Consider the following 22411-nt stretch of genomic DNA (forward strand, 5'->3'; position numbering starts at 1 on the left):
TTCTATTCTTATTTACAATAACAGTGACTCCAAAATGACACACCACATTATTTACCATTCATTTCTATTGGGCACAAAATGATCTGAAACACAACCAAAACAAACAGCAAATGCATCCAACACATTTGTAGAGTCACAAGCTAGATGTAGTCATTGTGTGCTAGGAATACGGGACCAAATACAAAACTTTTTCTTTCTTTAATACACATCCATTTATTACACTGCTATAAAAAGTGTTTGTGTGTGTGTTCACCGTGTCCTGTAATCACTCAAGAACAGCAGACAATGTATCATGTTTGTTCAGTCATCTGCAAATACTTATACTGCTGCATAAGTTATGTATCAATGTACAAAACATTAGGAACACCTTCGGGTTATGGTTACCCTTTGGGTTAGGATGACCAATGATCAGTCGTTCTCTAGTAATGATAGTGTCAACCGTGATGTTGGTGAGACGACAGACGCTACAACAGATGACTATAACTGGCGGCTCTTTACAGTGCTTGTGTGTTTGTGTGTCTCAAACAATGATGTAATGAGCCTGCGGGGATGACAAGCAGCTTGTACTTCCCTCTCGGACAGACACGCACGCATACAGATTGATAGGGTGGCGTCATCTATGTTGGGAGGCGTTTTGTCTCTGTTCTCTGATTAGAGGAAAGCAGAAGTTCCCAGTGTGTGACTCCTCCTTGGCCTAGTTGGCCTGGTTGTGAAATACCTGCTAGTCTGTCTGGAGGGACACAGTGTCCTGATACACACATTCAGATTAGGAAAAACACTTTGTGACGTACTTGTTAGGATAGTGTGTGAGGCTGGGAACATTTCTATGTCTGTCTGTGTGCCTGAGAGTTTTCCAGAAGAGCCAGCCATGTTGCCCTATACCAATCCACCCCTGTAGTTCTAGCCCTGGCACCATGTCAGCTGTGGTAGACAGACAACACTCCTCGCTGTGCATGTCTGTGTCGGCAGGTCCTAGACGACGACGGCTGCTGTACAGACAGCAGACAGCTGCTTCTCTATGCTTCCTCTATTGGCTATTTACACACCAGTGACTTCATTACCACAGACCAGACCTGCATTCTGTCTCGCGTGCTCTCTCAAGTTCTCTCTCTCGCGCTCGCTCTCTCTTGCTCTCTAATCAATAGGCTTTATTGGCATGGGGAAGTGTTACCACGTACATTGCCAAAGCAAACATAGACACCTATCAATGATGATACTCAACAGCAATTAACGGGACAATGTAATAAGAAATGAATGAGGACAATAATTAAATAGTGAGAAAGACACAGGTAGCAATGTTATTAGTGGTTTGTCATTCTGCTGGTTGTCCCTACGGGTGTGTCAGGATTCAGGAAGCTACATCATTTGCAACTAATATGGCAAAAAGGGTTTTTTCAGATTTTGTTTAAAAATCTTTGTATTTGTTTTTAATTTTGGGGAAGAAAAAAAGATTGCCACTAAGTCTGTGTAGTTCTCGCAGCTCTCTCTCTCGACCTCTGAGGGCAGAGTGGGCACAACCTGTCCTCTCTGGGTAGCCAGATCTGCCTGTGATGGCTGGTTTCTATGCCAGTCTGTGCTCATTGAATCTGTACACAGTCAAAGTTTTTCTCAATTTCTATCGTGTACCAAATAGCATGGAAGTTTACTTCGATTTTTTTTTTTTTTTGTGGTGTCTTTCCAATAGGTGATATGTTTTGCTTTGTGATAATTTGGTTGGGCCTGATTTTCTGAGTGCTGTCCTGAGGCTTTATTGGGTTGGTAGTGGTTAGTGAACTTAGCTTCAGGGCCAGGTGGCTGAGGGGACTCTTCTCTATGGCACCTCATGGCATTTGAGGGCTTTGTAATTATAGGAGTGGGGGTCACTTGTCTGTCTCTTCCAAATTGTTCTAGACTAGAGCATTCTACTCTCTGCAGAGTTCTTGAACAGATCTTTCCCACTTTGTGTCCGGCGCCCTGCCCCACCACTTTTAAAAAATGTTTTAAACAGTCAACGTCCCTGAGGGCCCAATTTAGAAAACCGTAGCAAAATAAGCATTGAAACGAGACGATAAGTCGATGCTTACATAACTCAGCAGAGACCACTCTCTTGTTTCTGTCTCTCTTTTTCTCTCTACGCACAGCTCAGACATGCAAAACCCTCATACAGCAGCATGTTATGAAGCCACTTTACTCCTTTCCTCCCCCCCTCCTCTCATCTCCCACTATTCTCCCAGGAAACGCATGGAAGTGATGGAATTTTAAAATTGTGTTTTCCAAGCCTGGAAAAGTTTAGGAAAATTATCAAATCCGAAAAGTAATGGAAATTAATTTAATTTCTGTTAATATTAGTTATTTAGGCAACGTTTTTAAATATTTTATCAATCAAATAAAAATCAACATATCAGCCAGGATCTGAATGACAGTTTAGCCCGTCTGGTTGTGCGCATCACCAGCATGTGTTTGTGAGATGTGTGGGCTGTTCCTCAAGGAGAGAGAGACAGTCAGACAAGAGTGTGCAAAGCTGTCATCAAGGCAAAGGGTGGCTACTTCAAAGAATCTAAAATCTAAAATATATTTAGAATTATTTAACACTTTTTTTTGTTGTTGTTGGTTACTACATGATTCCATATGTGTTATTTCATAGTTTTGATGTCTTCACTAGTATTCTACAATGTAGACAATAGTAAAATAAAGAAACCCTTGAATGAGTAGGTGAGTCCAAACTTTGACTGGTACTGTACATCAAGGTTGGTCAACCGTCCTCCAGGAGAGCTAATGGGCGTGCAGGCTTTTATCACAGTCCCCCTCTAACAAACCACATTTTAGAAATGAGCTGCTCAACCGGACCTTCGTAAACTGTCTCTGATGTGTTTGTGTTTGAGCAGGGCTTGATCAAAAGCCTGCACACCCAGTAGCTCTCCAGCCTTAGGGATGACCATGTGTGTGTGTTATACAGTTGACTAGCAACAACAACAGGAGATGGTACATGGCATCCCAGAGCAGCCTCCCAGTGTTGTTACCATAATACACTTACTTTTTTTGTAAATACATAGAGACGCTGCCAATTGTTGATCATGGAAATTTGGTTAAAAGTCATGGAGAAGTCACGGAAAAGTCATGAAATTCCATCTGTCAACGTGTATGAACCCTGCTCTCCTCTCCCTCTTCTTTCCTCCCTCTTCTTTCCTCCCCCTCTTCGCTCCTCTGCTCTCTTCTCCTCATTCAGGGGGAGACTAACCTCACAAGACCTCATCTGAACGAAATGCTCAGCCTGTTACAACCCTCATGTTCAGCCAATCGCACAGGGCCCAGCCCTCCTCCTCCCAGGGCTGGGCCCTGTGTGTGGCGGCAGGGTAGCCTTGTGGTTAGAGCGTTGGACTAGTAACTGAAAGGTTTCAAGTTCAAATCCCCGAGCTGACAAGGTACAAATCTGTCATTCTGCCCCTGAACAAGGCAGTTAACCCACTGTTCCTAGGCCGTCATTGATAATAAGAATTTGTTCTTAACTGACTTGCCTAGTTAAATAAAGGTAAAACAATTAAAAATATGTCTCCCTCTCGCTCCCAGCCTCTTTCTCTCTCCCCCCTCCACCATGTGGATGTGTTAGTCCTTGTTTAGTTTTTTTTACTGTTTTTATTTATTTATTTGCCCTCTGCTGTAATAACATGTTCACAGTTGTGGCTGTAGATGTTTAATGAGTCACTACGTTATTTCTGAACAGCCCCAACTAAGGAAAGACTGTAATGATGTTTTTCGACTGTAACAGTATATACACTAGGTGTGTAACGGTTCACCAAACCCATGGTTCAGTACATATTGTGGTTTTTGGGTCACGTTTTGGTACAGCTGGAAAATGAAATGCCACTGACAATTTTCCGCAGTCACAATGTTTCTTGCATTGTCTGTTGAGACCGGATTGTTATAATGTGCCTCAAGTTTCCACTCTGATGCTGTGTTTGTAGCCATGTGGGAGGTGGGAATTTACCAGATGTGAAGTTGTAAGTACCAGTTGGATGCGTTCATGTGATTTTGAACTCATTGAGAAATGCCGATTGGCTAATGGCCAACAAACTGTCAACCATAAACTAAAAGTACAGCTATTATGCTTGTAAACAGATTAATGAGTTAAAAAAAACACATTAATAGATTGCTTTTTATAAACAATGTTTTGTTGCATTTAACTACAGTAAATGCTGTTAGAGTCAATTTCCTTAGTAGGGGACGTCAGAGGTCACTATGTGGGAGAAGTGGGTGCTCAGGATGAATGACAAGTTTCCCACTAGTAATTACCAGTTTGAGGGCCGTTAAAGTGGATTTTTCCCAGTTGTATGTTGTAAATTCCCACTTTCCACTTGGCTACGAACGCGCCATGACACTGCTTCCTTCAGTGCCAGATGGGTCCGTGCAATCCGGTATCCTTGAAGTTGACATTTTAAAATGATTAAGGTTAGGGAAGGGTTATGGTAAGGGTAGAGGTTAGGGTTCAGGGTAGGGACGATCCAGGATTGCACTGACCATGCCAGATGTGCACTTGTGACTCATAAAGGTTGCGTGTCTGTAGCACGGTATGTCTCCCATTCTGGGGTAATGTGATGGGCTAACACAAAACATGGTGCATTGGCCAATTCAATAAAAACTTTGGCTTGCTTATATAAAGCAGGTACTATCTGTTTGCAGAAATGGGTGCAAGAGGGAAGTTTGTAATGTGGCTCGAGCACTTTCATGAGGTGCTGAAACCCTCTATTCTCAACCACTGAGAATGGGCGCATATCCGCCACTATAAACCAAAGACTGTAAAACTACACTGCTCAAAAAAATAAAGGAAACACTTAAACAACACATCCTAGATCTGAATGAAAGAAATAATCTTATTAAATACTTTTTTCTTTACATGGTTGAATGTGATGACAACAAAATCACACAAAAATAATCAATGGAAATCCAATTTATCAACCCATGGAGGTCTGGATTTGGAGTCACACTCAAAATTAAAGTGGAAAACCACACTACAGACTGATCCAACTTTGATGTAATGTCCTTAAAACAAGTCAAAATGAGGCTCAGTAGTGTGTGTGGCCTCCACGTGCCTGTATGACCTCCCTACAACGCCTGGGCATGCTCCTGATGAGGTGGCGGATGGTCTCCTGAGGGATCTCCTCCCAGACCTGGACTAAAGCATCCGCCAACTCCTGGACAGTCTGTGGTGCAACGTGGCGTTGGTGGATGGAGCGAGACATGATGTCCCAGATGTGCTCAATTGGATTCAGGTCTGGGGAACGGGCGGGCCAGTCCATAGCATCAATGCCTTCCTCTTGCAGGAACTGCTGACACACTCCAGCCACATGAGGTCTAGCATTGTCTTGCATTAGGAGGAACCCAGGGCCAACCGCACCAGCATATGGTCTCACAAGGGGTCTGAGGATCTCATCTCGGTACCTAATGGCAGTCAGTCAGGCTACCTCTGGTGAGCATATGGAGGGCTGTGCAGCCCCCCAAAGAAATGCCCCCCCACACCATGACTGACCCACCGCCAAACCGGTCATGCTGGAGGATGTTGCAGGCAGCAGGATGTTCTCCATGGCGTCTCCAGACTCTGTCACGTCTGTCACGTGCTCAGTGTGAACCTGCTTTCATCTGTGAAGAGCACAGGGCGCCAGTGGCAAATTTGCCAATCTTGGTGTTCTCTGGCAAATGCCAAACGTCCTGCACGGTGTTGGGCTGTAAGCACAACCCCCACCTGTGGACGTCGGGTCCTCATACCACCCTCATGGAGTCTGTTTCTGACCGTTTGAGCAGACACATGCACATTTGTGGCCTGCTGGAGGTCATTTTGCAGGGCTCTGGGCTCCTCCTGCTCCTCCTTGCACAAAGGCGGAGGTAGCGGTCCTGCTGCTGGGTTGTTTCCCACCTACGGCCTCCTCCACGTCTCCTGATGTACTGGCCTGTCTCCTGGTAGCGCCTCCATGCTCTGGACACTACGCTGACAGACACAGCAAACCTTCTTGCCACAGCTCGCATTGATGTGCCATCCTGGATGAGCTGCACTACCTGAGCCACTTGTGTGGGTTGTAGACTCCGTCTCATGCTACCACTAGAGTGAAAACACCGCCAGCATTCAAAAGTGACCAAAACATCAGCCAGGAAGCATAGGAACTGAGAAGTGGTCTGTGGTCTCCACCTGCAGAACCACTCCTTTATTGGGGGTGTCTTGCTTATTGCCTATAATTTCCACCTGTTGTCTATTCCATTTGCACAACAGCATGTGAAATTTATTGTCAATCAGTGTTGCTTCCTAAGTGGACAGTTTGATTTCACAGAAGTGTGATTGACTTGGAGTTACATTGTGTTGTTTAAGTGTTCCCTTTATTTTTTGGAGCAGTATATAAACCGCCTAGCTATCACCCTTTTAATTTCTTTGGCCTGGTCAGAATCAGCTGCCAAGTGCTGCTTGAATGCAGAGGGGAGACCGTCGTTTTTTTTGCGTTTCCGTCTTTCTCTGGTATACTGGGGGGATGTCAGCGTAAATGTGTCAACAAATTGGAGGTGTTGACAGCTGCAGAGGCTATTCTCATTGAGCGTGGCGACATGCTGTTATTTTATCCTCAGCTCTGTCCATCACCATTTTAATCTACTGGGAAGCCAACATTTTCCCAAACTGTTGATTTAAATGCTGATTTGAGAATCCTCCTGGTTTATCAACCCCACCACTCACCATCGTACAGAACTAGTTACCGGCTGCGCCTCACAAAAGCACAGTTTGAGATGTGGTCCCGTGTGGCTCAGTTGGTAGAGCATGGTGTTTGCAACGCCAGGGTTGTGGGTTCAATTCCCACGGGGGACCAGTACGGGGAAAAAATGTATGAAATGTATGCATTCACTACTGTAAGTCGCTCTGGATAAGAGCGTCTGCTAAATGACTAAAATGTAAATGTAATGTGCCAATTTAAGATTATAGTTTTGAATACGACTTGCGCATTAGCTCTAGTTTTAACGGAATAACCTGACGTGTTTTTTCAGCTCAGATTTACTCGAGGCATTAGGCCTACAACGCAGCATCGGCATAGCCTGTTGCCTAGTGTTTTTTTATTTTGTAAATCTTTTTTTATTGTATTCGTTCAGGTTCACGGTCTGAATGGTACGGTACAAGTACCGTTACACCCATAGTATACACCCTTATGTTATACTAGGGAAATTGTGTTTCGATAGCTCTTGGGTAATACACTGAGGTAAATCCTGTATGGAAATGCGCCGTAGAATTACTAGGGAAACTTCACTTCTCTCCATAGAGCTATGCTCCTGCCCTGTTGTTCCTGGCAGCGAGGGGCCCTGTCAGGGGGAGGGGGAAGGGGTTCTCTAACTGCAGCTTGCTTCATACGCACTCCAGCCCAGAGCCAGCCAGGCAGTCAGGCAGCAGACTAAACACACACAAACACGCCTGTTCCCTTGTCTCACTACCTAAAGTCGACAGACAGACAGAGCTGGCTCCAACAACATAAAGGAAGGTGGGAGGATCGAGAGGAGAACATGGAGATGAGGTTGTTACCATGGAACCAGGGTTGTGTCCTAAATGGCACCCTATTTTCTATATACAGCCTTTTATGGGCCCCGGCCAAAAAGTAGTGCACTATATAGAGAATGTGGTGCCATTTTAGGATGCAGACCAGAATAATAATGTGTAGCTAGTACTAGTAGTACATAAATGTCGCTCTGGATAAGAGCGTCTGCTAAATGACGTAAATGTAAATAAATGCATTGACCAATGAGAAGATTAACTGCCCAGTGTCTAGTCTCCCAGAGCAATCTGAGGGATGTGTGTGTGTGTGCACACACACAGGAACATATTAAAACTGCACATATTCTAGTCTCTGTACATCTCTTTTCTCCATCCTTCTCTCCTTCTACCATCTGTCTATCCATTATACATGATGCAAACATGGGAAGAGGGATAAGGCCATATTCCATTCCTTTAAAGGAATCCTCTTCGCTCCACTTTACTATTCCTATATCTGCAGCAGGTTCTGTAATGGCTGTCATTTCCATTGGGAAGCGACGATGTGCATCCTAAATAAATGATGCCTTTTATAGTGCACTACTTTTGACCAGTGCCCATTAGGGTCTGGTCAAAAGTAGTGCACTATGAAGGGAATAGGGTCAGGGTCTAAAATTAACACCAAATGTTGGTAGATTTTTGAATTGGCAGGTAATCTGTATATTTCGCCAGCCACGTTGGTGGGTGGTCAGCGCTCCACAGCGCATGCATTTCACTCGCAGTCAAGTATGAGCACATTTCTAGCGAAATGAATGAAGCAGTAGCTGTTTTCAAAGTGTTTCTGTCTTTTTGTTTCATTGCTGGTAGCTAAATCACACAGAATTACAAATCCTATAATACGGTTGAAGTCGGAAGTTTGCATACACTTAGGTTGGAGTCATTAAAATGTGTTTTTCAACCACTCCACAAATTTCTTGTAAAGAAACTATAGTTTTGACAAGTCGGTTAGGACATGTACTTTGTGCATGACGCAAGTAATTTTTCCAACAATTGTTTACAGACAGATTATTTCACTTTATAATTCACTGTATCACAATTCCAGTGGGTCAGAAGTTTACATACACTAAGTTGACTGTGCCTTTAACAGCTTGGAAAATTCCAGAAAATTATGTCATGGCTTTAGAAGCTTCTGATAGGCTAATTGACATAATTTGAATCAATTGGAGGTGTACCTGTATGTATTTCAAGGCCTACCTTAAAACTCAGTACCTCTTTGCTTGACATCATGGGAAAATCAAAAGAAATCAGCCAAGACCTCTGAAATTGTTTTGTAGACCTCCACAAGTCTGGTTCATCCTTGGGAGCAATTTCTAAACGCCTGAAGGTACCACGTTCATCTGTACAAACAATCGTACGCAAGTATAAACACCATGGGACCACGCAGCCGTCATACCGCTCAGGAAGGAGATGCGTTCTGTCTCCTAGAGATGAACGTACTTTGTTGCGAAAAGTGCAAATCAATCCCAGAACAACAGCAAAGGACCTTGTAAAGATGCTGGAGGAAAACCGGTACAAAAGTATCTATATCCACAGTAAAACGAGTCCAATATTGACATAACCTAAAAGTCCGCTCAGCAAGGAAGAAGTCACTGCTCCAAAACCGCCATAAAAAACCCAGGCTACAGTTTGCAACTGCACATGGGGACAAAGATCGTACATTTTGGAGAAATGTCCTCTGGTCTGATGAAACAAAAATAGAACTGTTTGGCAATAATGACCATTGTTGTGTTTGGAGGAAAAAGGGAGAGGCTTGCAAGCCGAAGAACACCATCCCAACCATGAAGCACGGGTTTGGCAGCATCATGTTGTGGGGGTGCTTTGCTGCAGAAGGGACTGGTGCACTTCACAAACTAGATGGCATCATGAGGAAGGATAATTATGTGGATATATTGAAGCAACATCTCAAGACATCAGTCAGGAAGTGAAAACTTGGTCGCAAATGGACAATGACCCCAAGCATACTTCCAAAGTTGTGGCAAAATGGCTTCAGGACAACAAAGTCAAGGTATTGGAGTGGCATCACAAAGCCCTGACCACAATCCCATAGAAAATTTGTGGGCAGAGCTGAAAAGGCGCGTGCGTTACACCAGCTCTGTCAGGAGGAATGGGCCAGAATTCACCCAACTTATTGTGGGAAGCTTGTGGAAGGCTACCCCAAACGCTTGACCCAAGTTAAACATTTTTAAAGTCAATGCTACCAAATAATAATTGAGTGTATGTAAACTTCTGACCCACTGGGAATGCGATGAATAATTATCTGTACCATTATTCTGACATTTCAAATTCTTAAAATAAAGTGTTGATCCTAACTGACCCAAGACAGGGAATTTTTACTAGGATTAAGTATTAGGAATTGTGAAAAACTGAGTTTAAATGTGTGTATATAAACTTCCGACTTCAACTGTGTATATATAGTGCACAGCCACACTGCCTGGCTGGGGAGCTGTGCACACTGTGATTCGGCTGAAGATTCATTTTTAGAAGCGCTGTGCACAGGCATGAAAGTTTGTGTAATTTTCTCAAAAGTACTAAAGTGAAACTTTTTATCCTTGTGTGTCTTGGCTATTTACATCGTTTTGTTCACAAGAAAGGTTGTTTTCCAATGTTTGAGTTGACTTCAACTGCTAGTGAAGACGCATCGGCTGCTGGTCAGATTCTCTACCTCATAAGCACACTGTCACTGAAAGACTTGAGGGATTGAGTGCCCTGCCCCCGTTGCCATGGTAACCTCCATCCCTTAAAGTGGCAGCTGAATTTTTTTGGTCTCCTCAGTGACACTCAGGTTACAAAAAAAAAGGAAATAAAATGTATCAATATACCACATCACTTCTTACTAGTAATACATGTATTGTTTAAGAAACATTACAAAGCATGCTCATCCCTTTTATGTAAAACAAAAAGGGGTAATTATGACAAAATATTTTGGCTGGTAAGAAATCCGAGTGGCTGGTTTTCTTTTTTTGTTGTTTACCTGCCACAGTGGCTGGTGGACCAAAAAGTTTGTTTTTAGGCTCTGAATAGGGTGCTATGTGGGACGCACCCATGGTGGTGGTGTGTGATTAGGTATTCACACTGTCTGTGTGTGTAAATGGTATGCGTGGTGGTTGCTCTCATGTCCTTTTGTTTTAATGAAAGCAAGTTTGTCCTCATTTCGGTTGGTAGCTCCCATGTCAACATGGCTGCCAATGTGTTTGAATTTGAAGCTTGCTAGTTACAGTAGCAACAGTCTCGCGTTACCTTACTACAAAGTCTCGTTCATCACTATGGCTTATTGGGAAAAAAACACGAGGAAGCCTGAAAGCAGAGACGATAGAGGCTGAGGATCTTCTGCGAGCTAGCTGCACTTACACCGTGTCCCCTCTTGTCATTAGGAACCTCAGGAGAATCTCCTCCAACCTTTTGGGCTCCCAGAATAGAACTGTTTTCCCTCCTTACCCAACTGGGTGCTGACAGTCAGGCCTCTAGTTGTGAGGTAGCTGAGGAAAACACAGCCTTTAGAAGAAGTCAATATACAGTACAGTTGTTTCTGTTGTCATAAACGGATAGTACACTGCACTGCCTATTGCACATCACTGAGACACTACACACACAGCTGTGTGTCATCCAAGGACATGAGGGTTCAATCCTGTGTAGTTTGGGCACGTTGGGGGCTTGAAAGTTTAAACGGATCCTTAACGTTAAGAAGAGAGAAAAAAGATGTCGATGCAGAAAGTAAACAGTATAGTGGTTCAATTTCCGCAACAATTTAGAGTGTTGAAGGTAGGCTCAACTTCTCCACTGTTCTGGTGCCCTGGTTACCATGCGGTGAGCAGCGTGACGCGAACCTGTGTGGAGGTACTGTGTGAGAGCGTCGTGTTGCATCTCGCTCATCTCAATATCCTAGCTTATTCATTGACTATAGGCCCTGCTTTACCGAAGTTGAGAGACATTGCAAGCCGCGAGATCCAGCTTTTGATTGCCGATAGATAGGCCTAGTGCGCTGACTCTGCCTGGTGGTCGAGCCTCTCGAGCTCGCTATGAAAGATGCAGGTATTTGTGTTCTCGGAAGTACGGCAACTAATCTTGAAACTCAGAAATAGGAGTCGATGTGCAAGGAGTCCACCACTACGTCATTGTCGTTAAGTTGGAGAAATGGCAGAGAAAGGCAAGCGACATGAACGGAGTGGAAAACCAGTCTTTTTTTTTGTGTTTTGTTTAAACATTCAGATTTTTCTCTCCATCTGTCACATCCCTAATGTACGTTACTTTGTTGCTACTGGACTGTAGGACGTGGGGCCATTATCGGCATGCTCGAGGGAGTGACACACTCTGTGTAGTGGCATCATCAGGGTTCCTGTGACACACACACACACACAGGCTATGGTACCCGTGGGCATGAGAGGGCAGAGGGTCAGGGCCATCTGTCCACACACAGACACAGCTCCCAGCCTTCTCACTTGGGTCACTTCCTCCCCGTCACTGCTCTGCTTCCTGTAGCTCTGTAGCCTGATGACTCATGGATGTGTGTGTGTGTGTGTGTTGAGTGCATCACTTGCGTGTTGCATGCCCTCTGCTTCTCTCCTCTCATCATCACAACAACATGACACAGATTCATCATCAGATGGGATTCTGACTGACAGGAATCAATTCCTCCGTTTGTACATCCATTAGAGAAATACTACTGTACTGTACTCCCAAAGCAATATCCCCTGGAGTCTGTCCTGTCCGTCCGTCTGTCTCTCCCTTTACTGTTTGTTTACGTTTGTGTGTACACTGTGGTGTGCTTACTGTAAGGTGCGTCATTGTCCTGTCCTCCCACTCTCTGTGTGTGTGTGTGTGTGTGTGTGTGTGTGTGTTTTTGAGATGACTCAGAGGTAAGCAGTGACAGCTGGGTAATTAATTATCTAGTCGAAACTAGTCTGCAGACTAGAGGAAACTGGTCTTCAGCCTGGAGCTGGCTGAGAAGGGAGAGATTGGACTGAGTGGCTGGGAGGGGCAGACGGGGTGTGTGTGACGCTGCCACTGATGACGGGCGTCTAGACAGTGCCCATGTGGCCTGAAAAATGTGCCTCGGGCCAGCAGCCAACTCTGGTCAGGAACAAACCTGTCCTTATCTGTCGGTTTGTGTGTGTGTGTGTGTGTGTGTGGCGTGACTGATATTTATCTGTGCGTCTGTCTGCTTTTGTTTTTCCTTCCTGTGTTTGTGTCTGAAGGAAAGAGACAGAGGAACAGGTGTGTGCGTGTGTGTGTGTGTGTTTAACCAGACAGTCACAAGGGTTCTTTCGGCATGTTTTTCTTAGGGCACAGAGAGAATGAAGTGTGAGACACACACACACACACACACACACACACACACAGTGAACTCTGATACTGCTCTAACAACAGTGAGCTCTGGAACAGGATGTGGTAGACTGCAGACAGGGCGGACCCACTGACTGCTGTGTGTGTGTGTGTCTTTTCCTCCCTTGTTCTCTGTCTGAGAGAGGGAGAATGCTAACCCAAACAGAGTTTTACTTCCTTGTAGAGACCAGCTCCTCTGTCTTTTCCTGGCCCCTTTTTCGGGGGAGGGGGGTTCTAGGGTAATATATGGAATTGTTTTAAGATGGTCATGCCAATGATCATTTAGCTATTTGATTTAGAATTTTAAGACCCCTTAAGTATCAAAGATATGAATAATTATTGGGTGAAACAATGAATTTGGCATTACCGCTATTAGCCAATACAAATGCATTGAATAATATATTCACTACATGGAACAACAGATATCCCCCCAAAAAATCCAAAATATGTTTTTTCTGAAGTGTCTGTCATATATCTGAGACATAAGAAAGATCAGGAAACATTTTTTTTTTATATACATGTATCCCTTTATTTTAGGAACGAAACTATCTTTGGAAAGTATTCAGACCCTTTGACTTTTTCCACATTTTGTTACGTTACAGCCTTTTCCTTCGTCAATCTACACACAATACCCCATAATGACAAAGCGAAAACAGGATTGTAGAAATGTTTTATCATTTATTTGAAACTCCCCCCCCTCCCCACCTATTTTACATACCCTTTTTCGATGATACTCGAAATTGAGCTCAGGTGCATCCTGTATCCATTGATTGTCCTTGATGTTTCTACAAGTTAGTTTACCACAGGTGGACTCTGAGTTGATTGGACATGATTTGGAAAGGCGCACACCTGTCTATATAAAGGTCCCATAGCTGACAGTGCATGTCAGAGCAAAAACCAAGACCTGAGGTCAAAGGAATTGTCCATTGAGCTCCAAGACAGGATTGTGTCGGCACAGACATTTACATTTACATTACATTTAAGTCATTTAGCAGACGCTCTTATCCAGAGCGACTTACAAATTGGTGCATTCACCTTATGATATCCAGTGGAACAACCACTTTACAATAGTGCATCTAAATCTTTTAAGGGGGGGGGGGGTTAGAAGGATTACTTTATCCTATCCCAGGTATTCCTTAAAGAGGTGGGGTTTCAGGTGTCTCCGGAAGGTGGTGATTGACTCCGCTGTCCTGGCGTTGTGAGGGAGCTTGTTCCACCATTGGGGTGCCAGAGCAGCGAACAGTTTGGACTGGGCTGAGCGGGAACCGTGCTTCCTCAGAGGTAGGGGGGCCAGCAGGCCAGAGGTGGATGAACGCAGTGCCCTTGTTTGGGTGTAGGGCCTGATCAGAGCCTGAAGGTATGGAGGTGCTGTTCCCCTCACAGCTCCGTAGGCAAGCACCATGGTCTTGTAGCGGATGCGAGCTTCAACTGGAAGCCAGTGGAGAGAGCGGAGGAGCGGGGTGACGTGAGAGAACTTGGGAAGGTTGAACACCAGACGGGCTGCGGCGTTCTGGATGAGTTGTAGGGGTTTAATGGCACAGGCAGGGAGCCCAGCCAACAGCGAGTTGCAGTAATCCAGACGGGAGATGACAAGTGCCTGGATTAGGACCTGCGTCGCTTCCTGTGTGAGGCAGGGTCGTACTCTGCGAATGTTGTAGAGCATGAACCTACAGGATCGGGTCACCGCCTTGATGTTAGTGGAGAACAACAGGGTGTTGTCCAGGATCACGCCAAGGTTCTTAGCACTCTGGGAGGAGGACACAAGGGAGTTGTCAACCGTGATGGCGAGATCATGGAACGGGCAGTCCTTCCCCGGGAGGAAGAGCAGCTCCGTCTTGCCGAGGTTCAGCTTGAGGTGGTGATCCGTCATCCACACTGATATGTCTGCCAGACATGCAGAGATGCAATTCGCCGCCTGGTTACAGATCTGGGGAAAGCTACCAAAAAATGTCTGCAGCATTGAAGGTCCCCAAGAACACAGTGGCCTCCATCATTCTTAAATGGAAGAAGTTTGGAACCACCAAGACTCTTTCTAGAGCTGGCCACCCTGCCAAACTGAGCAATTGGGGGAGAAAGGCTTTGATCAGGGAGGTGATCAAGAACCCTATGTCACTCTGACAGAGCTCCAGGCTTCCTTTTGTGGAGATGGTTGTCCTTCTGGTTCTCCCATCTCTGGAGCACTCCACCAATCAGCCCTTTATGGTAGAGTGGTCAGACGGAAACCGCTCCTCAGTAAAAGGCACATGATAGCCTGCTTGGAGTTTGCCAAAAGGCACCTCAGACCATGAGAAACAAGGTTCTCTGGTCTGTTGAAACCAAGCTTGAACACTTTGGCCTGAATGACAAGTGCCACGTCGGGAGGAAACCTGGCACCATCCCAAGGGTGAAGCATGGTGGTGGCAGTATCATGCTGTGGGGATGTCTGTTGCGCACCGCACATAAATCGGTCAGAATTTCGAAACTATCTAACCAGAAACTTAATTGTTTAAAACCTGGATATTTTCTGTAATTTTATGAAGCGGGTCTTACTTTGTTTCAAAGTAGCCTAGCCAAAATTGGATCATAGAAATATTGAGGAATTATTTGATAAACACTTAATATGCCATTGAAACAAGCATTTTTCTCATGTTCTTTTGGTTTTCAAGTCAACTTTTTTTTATTGTCCAGCAGCAAAGGCATAATCCTAATCATATTAGTAACCCATGTTAGTTGATGATAATCCTAATAATATTAGTAACCCATGTTAGTTGATGATAATCCTAATAATATTAGTAACCATGCTAGTTGATGATCATCCTAGTCATATTAGTAACCCTGCTAGTTGATGATAATCCTAGTCATATTAGTAACCATGACAGTTGATGATAATCCTAATAATATTAGTAACCCATGTTAGTTGATGATAATCCTAATAATATTAGTAACCCTGCTAGTTGATGATAATCCTAGTCATATTAGTAACCCATGCTAGTTGATGATCATCCTAGTCATATTAGTAACCCTGCTAGTTGATGATAATCCTAGTCATATTAGTAACCATGATAGTTGATGATAATCCTAATAATATTAGTAACCCATGTTAGTTGATGATAATCCTAATAATATTAGTAACCCATGTTAGTTGATGATAATCCTAATAATATTAGTAACCCTGCTAGTTGATGATAATCCTAGTCATATTAGTAACCCATGCTAGTTGATGATCATCCTAGTCATATTAGCCACCCATGTTAGTTGATGATAATCCTAGTCATATTAGCAACCCTGCTAGTTGATCATCCTAGTCATATTAGCAACCCATGTTAGTTGATGATAATCCTAATCATATTAGTAACACTGCTAGTTGATTATAATCCTAGTCATATCAGTAACCCTGCTAGTTGATGATATTCCAAGTCATATTAGTAACCCTGCTAGTTGATGATATTCCAAGTCATATTAGTAACCCTGCTAGTTGATAATATTCCAAGTCATATTAGTAACCCATGCTAGTTGATGCATCTTTAGATCTCCCCTCTTTTAATTTCTAATGGATATTTTAATCTCTGACATGAAACCGCTCACAGGTGCGGTGCGCTTTTGAGAACAATATTTACCTACTAATTGTATTTTGGAACATTTCCGCGTAGCCTACATCCATGTCTGCATTGCTGAGCTTATAATATGAGGTAGAGAAAAAATGATAACCCATTGTTGATGTTATTAAGCATGGATGAAATGGTGATACGTGTACAATTTAACTGCTGTTCTTCTGCTTTTTCTAATTGTCCTTTTACCACTGTCGTGCATTGACAATGAATGTAGTTAACGTTAGCAGCCAGCCTAGTACCTTACATGATGAATACAAAAAGGCCACCAGTGAACCTGGGTTTTCTTTTACAGTCTATGAGTGAACGAGTTCCTAGGTTCATTATACTTAGACCTATTGGTCTTCTTGACTCTAATGCAGTTTATTTTTACTGGCTTCATTGGGGAGTATTTTACATCCGCTTGATCTTAAATTGGTCAGCGGTGTTGAAAACATTTATGGGATCATGCATTAACTTCTCCAGCTTACATTATAGTAATCGACATTGTGTTTTTTTTAGAAGATAAATACATATTTTATTTCATTACGAGACAAATACATAGTATTGTATGAACTGAAAGAAGCCAATCATTTCTCAATAAAAATTGAAAATATAAAAAAACATGCATGTATTTTTGTCCTTGAAAAATTACATTGAAATACCGTAAATTCCTATGGAGGCTGTACCTTGGGAGTATCATTATTGGCGGACGGTGACTTCAGAACAGTATGGCCTTCAGAACAGCGCCCCCTGTCATTCATCTAGTGAATACATGTATATCATTGGTCTGACCCTCCTCAGCAGTGGATGAGATGTGGAGTAGAGACATGAACCCTGGCAGTGTGTGTGTTTGTGACTGGTAGACTTGCATTAACACCTGCTAACCATGTGTATGTGACAAATACATTTGATTTGATTTAGATTATAACAGTAGGGGAGAGCTGTTCCTGTGCCTAGAATACTAATCCACATGGTCATACAGCTTGGGGGTCTCACACATAGCTATTTGTGTGTGTGTGTGTGTGTGTGTGTGTGTATATATATATATATATGTATGTATGTATGTATGTATGTATGTATGTATGTATGTATGTATGTATGTATGTATGTATGTGTGTATATATATGTATATATATATATATATATATGTATATATATGTATATATATATATATATATATATATATATACATATATATATATGTATGTATATAAGCACACATGCTCACACACTACAGAGTCACGCAATAATCCGTTTGTGTGTATGTATATGTTTAATTTCGTTTATTAGTCACATGCACAGGGTTACAGCTGTGTCCTGGAGTACAGGCAGTGAGCACCCAATGGTGCGTTGGGCTGAGCGTACCACCCTCTGTAGAGCCTTGCAGTCAGCGGTGGTGGAGTTGCCTTACCAGGCCGTGATTTAGCCTGACAGTATGCTCTCTGGTGCTCCTGTAGAACACTGTGAGGGCCCTCGGGGATGTGTGTCACATCAGGACCGAATTCTAATGGTTCCCTGTTTCTCCCTGGGACTCCTGACTGAACACACACACGCACGCACACACACACAGCTTTGTAATGAGTTGTATTGTCCTCATGGAGAGGCCTCTAACTGACCTGGTGATGGTGTTTGTCTGGTTTAATATGAGAAGGAGATGGAGGTGATGGAAAGAGCGAGGGAGAGAGGAAGGGAGAGAGAGAGAGAGGGACAGACTGCCTCACCACTGCAGTGGCTGATTTTGTTGTTGCTTACCCCCCCACCTCTGCTGCATTGTGCACTGCCTCTGAGAAAAACAGCAAACCATTTCAGACACAGACAGCGCACCCCATACACACACTCAGGAATATTCACACCGGCTCAGGTGAGAAGGTGTACTCTTTTTTTTTTTTTGCATTAGTACATCACACACCACACATGCATGTAAACGCACACATACACCTCTCTCTCTTACCTACTACTGGCTTTTCTCACGCTTCTCTCGCGCTCTTCATCCCTCCTTCCCTTGGCTGCGTGTTAGAGTTGTTATTGAGCTGCGAACCGTCCTGTTGCATTAGTACTGTGTGTGTGTGTGTGTGTGTGTCAGCCCTGTCTGTCCGCGATGAGCATTAACACATTAACTCATGGCCTCTTGCTGAGAGTGACCTGGATAAAAACACACACGCACACAACCGGCAGCAGCTCCAGCAGAGCGAGATTGGACTGCGTGGCTGGGAGGGGCAGACTTTGTTGTAGCCCCAGACATAAAACAACTGATGCCTGTGTGTGCAGTTAATGCTGTTCCCCCTCCCCCCCAAAAAAATTATTGAAAAGTCCTGGAAAATAATGACTTGAAAAGAGTGGAAGTCTCTGTCTAACCGGCGCCATAACACAGAGGCCCGTCTCGCTCTCTCTCCAGTATCTAACCCTCCTCCTCTCTCTCTCTCTCTCTCTCTCTCTCTCTCTCTCTCTCTCTCTCTCTCTCTCTCTCTGTCTCTCTGTCTCTCTGTCTCTCTGTCTCTCTGTCTCTCTGTCTCTCTGTCTCTCTGTCTCTCTGTCTGTCTGTCTCTCTGTGTGTGTGTTTCAGAAGGTGGAAGATGAGGACAGGGACAGCCAGGTGAGGAGATCGCGTCCTCCTGAGCCTCTGGTTTCTCCTAACAGTAAACTGTCCGACAGCGATGCAGCAACCAAGGTACACACACACACACACACACACACACACACACACACACACACACACACACACACACACACAGGAAGCGGTGTACTGCTGACGATGTAACAGGTTGAATTGACTACACTCACCCCTCCCCCTAACCTTCCTCGAACCCCCTACGGCCCTAAAGCAACTTCCGCTTACCACGTAACCCCACACAAACTGGGGTCAGCCCCTAAAACACTCTCCTATTTGAAAAAGCACGCCATGCTCTCTCTCCTTCTCTCTCAACCCCCCACACCACCCTCCCCTAAACACATATAGCCATTGAAAAATCCATGTGTTTTTATCACAATCTTCTCAAACACGCACACACAATTATAGCTACAAACATTGCCATTCAGATATAGGTTTTATATGATAATGAATCAACTTGTTTTTGGTTTTATCTTTGTGTGATTATTTTATCTACAGTATATTAACAGGTGTATTAATGTATTATTATTATGTTGTTTACAGGCTAAAGCCCAGGCTACTCTGATGTTCAACCGCCTGTTCCCCCACATTAAGGAAGAGCCTGGCCATCCCGCCACGGTCCATCCCAGGTACATTTGTTTTCCTATTTCGATATATTTTAGCCCACAATGGAGGCTAATCTTCCAAGAGTCCTGGGGACTGGCTAGCTCCGGTCTTCCTCCTGGGAAGACCTGGCCCTTGAGAATCCATTCCAAGTAACTTTCCCAACATCCTCTCGGGGACCGTTACTAGAGCAGTGCTGAAACCCCGCTCTGTCCCTTACCCTGCCTCCAGTTGACCCGACCGTGGGCCCGTGCCAGTGTGACTTTTTGTGGTCTTCTGATCAGTAATCGGCTCCAGATTCATGTAGAGGCTAGCTGGATTATAGGAGGCATGGCTAGCTGGATTATAGGAGGCATGTGACCACAGCGAGGAAACAGGCAGTCTAGACTATGGGATTATAACTGGCCGCTCGACAGGACATGTCTGCCTTAGACTTCAGACTCAGACCAGACCAGACCAAAGCTGGTTTCCCCGCATTCGGTGGTTTATACAATGGTCGTTACTGAAGTGCAACGTTACAACCGAGTGTTTTCTAGAACACCAGTGAGTCTCACTAGCCTGTGAAAACTTGCCCCATATTAAAGGTGTGCACTATGCAGAAGTCGATCTGCCATTTCGTGGTTGCTAAAATTCGAATCGTTTTGGGCCTACTGAGCTGGCTAAGGCACTGCAGTGCTGAGTCCTGGGCCGTGACCGGGAGCCTCATAGGACGGAGCACAATTGGGCCCATCGCCGTCTGGGTTAGGGGAGGGGTTGGCCGGTTTGGCCACATTGGTGCGGATGACTTCCAGTTTAAGCAAGCAGTGTGTTAAGAAGCAGTGTGGCTTCTCAGAAAGTGACATATTGCAGCTTTAAAGAGAGTGTTACCATAACTGATGTATATCCATTTTAGTGCAACTTGGATGCCAAAAATGCACAAGTGGTATACGTAGAATAACGGTGAGCATGTGTCTCTCTGTAACTCTGTACCTGTATATACATTTGATAACGTCTGCTATCTGAAATGTATGAAAATGTATGTATTCACTACTGTAAGTCGCTCTGGATAAGAGCGTCTGCTAAATGACGTAAATGTAAACGTAAATGTAAATCTCTTTCTCTCTCTCCCTAGTCACTTCCTGTATACATATGATAAGATGGTGGCTCCTAACGTGTCTCTGAGGGGTCAGCCGGAGGTCAGCCCTGAGGTACTGGGGGTGCTGCTCAAACACCACTACAGCAGGAGACTGACCCACGGCCACCAAGACACTGCTATGGGTCAGTACCGCACACACGCGTGACGCGTGAACACACACACACACAGCCACACATGGATGAATCCGCTATGCTGCTGCACCCTCCTGTCACACACACACACGAATACATTAGTGCGTTAAAGTCCCAAGTCACGTCCCAAATGTCACCCTATTCCCTATAGAGCACTACTTTTGACCAGAGCTCTATGGGCCAAAAGTAGTGCGCTATAAAGGGAATAGGGGTGCCATTGGGGATTCAGCCCTAGAAGTGCGTGTGCATGAAGGACCATTTGTGTGGGTGACTGTGGTGTCGGGTTGTTAGGTGAATGGTTCTTCTCCAGCTGTGTGGGAGGATGTGTGTATTTATCCATATATCTGCATTGCACATACATGTGTGTGGGTTGACTATGCTGTGTAGGTGGATGAGACTTTGTACTGCTTCCATCTCTCAACTTCCCTCTCTTCTCCTTCTTTCCCCCCCCCCTTCTCCCTCCCCAGATCTCCACGCCTCTCCTGTAGTTGACGAGACCAAGTCTCAGCAGCGCGTCGTTTCCGCTGCCGACCGGGAGCGCCAGCAGCCAGTTTCCATGGAGACCAGCCCCGGCAACAAGAGTTATTCTGCTGTAGCGGGAGCCGCGGTGACTGCGGCGGTAGCGTCATCGGTAGCGGCGCTGGGGAGTAAAGATGTTCTGTCTTCAGGCTGTGAGGACGACAAGGACAGGATCGTAGTGGAGATCGTTCAGATGTACAGCAGACAGCAGGAGAAACTGCACTCCACCCTGCACAAACAGCTGCATCTAGAGATGGTGAGACACAAGACACACAGTGAGACAACTAGAGGTTGTCTACTCCACCCATAGAAACAGATTTAGCCAGAGAGTCAATAGCTTAAAACAATATTTCTCAATCTATTCATCAGGGACTCCTCAGGTCTTCTTAGTTCCTGCCCAGCACTAACACTCCTGATTCAAGACCAAAGAACCAAGATGTTAGGTTGTCTTGAAAATATTGAGTCCCCTCAATTCATTGAATTCAACATGTTGCATTTTTTAAAATCACGCAGCAGGTATAGGACAGCATTTCAAAAGCATTTAGTATGTCCCTGTACACCTCAATGACCTGAACTGCTTATGGGGAATGTAACTGACCATCCCCTGTATATATATATATCTCTCTCTCTCTCTCTCTCTCTCTCTCTCTCTCTCTCTCTCTCTCTCTCTCTCTCTCTCTCTCTCTCTTCTGTCCTGTCTGTCTGTCTGTCTGTCTGTCTGTCTGTCTGTCTGTCTGTCTGTCTGTCTGTCTGTCTGTCTGTCCTGTCTGTCTGTCTTCCTGTCTTCCTGTCTTTCTCTCTGCCTGTCTGTCTGTCTGTCTGTCTGTCTGTCTGTCTGTCTGTCTGTCCTGTCTGTCTGTCTGTCTGTGTGTCTGTGTGTCTGTGTGTCCTCTCTGCTGTCTCTCTCTCTCCTCTCTCTCGCTCTCTCTCTCTCTCTCTTCTCTCTCTCTGTCTCCTCTGTCTCTCTGTCCTCTCTCTGTCCTCTCTCTCTGTCTCGTC

At 44.6% G+C, this 22411-nt stretch overlaps 1 protein-coding gene across 1 annotated transcript in view; it reads left to right on the forward strand.

The window, feature by feature from the left end:
* Positions 1 to 22411, forward strand: part of skila (SKI-like proto-oncogene a) — a gene marked incomplete in the record, with an annotated part of 37976 nt that overhangs the window by 10430 nt on the left and 5135 nt on the right. Inside the window, 4 exon segments of the mRNA XM_029724788.1 lie at positions 18980 to 19084; positions 19568 to 19653; positions 20739 to 20884; positions 21361 to 21668. Of these exon segments, the coding sequence (XP_029580648.1) occupies positions 18980 to 19084; positions 19568 to 19653; positions 20739 to 20884; positions 21361 to 21668 (645 nt within the window).

This window comes from Salmo trutta, chromosome 31 (genome assembly GCF_901001165.1).
Source record: "Salmo trutta chromosome 31, fSalTru1.1, whole genome shotgun sequence".
In the NCBI taxonomy this organism is placed as follows: Eukaryota; Metazoa; Chordata; class Actinopteri; order Salmoniformes; family Salmonidae; genus Salmo; species Salmo trutta.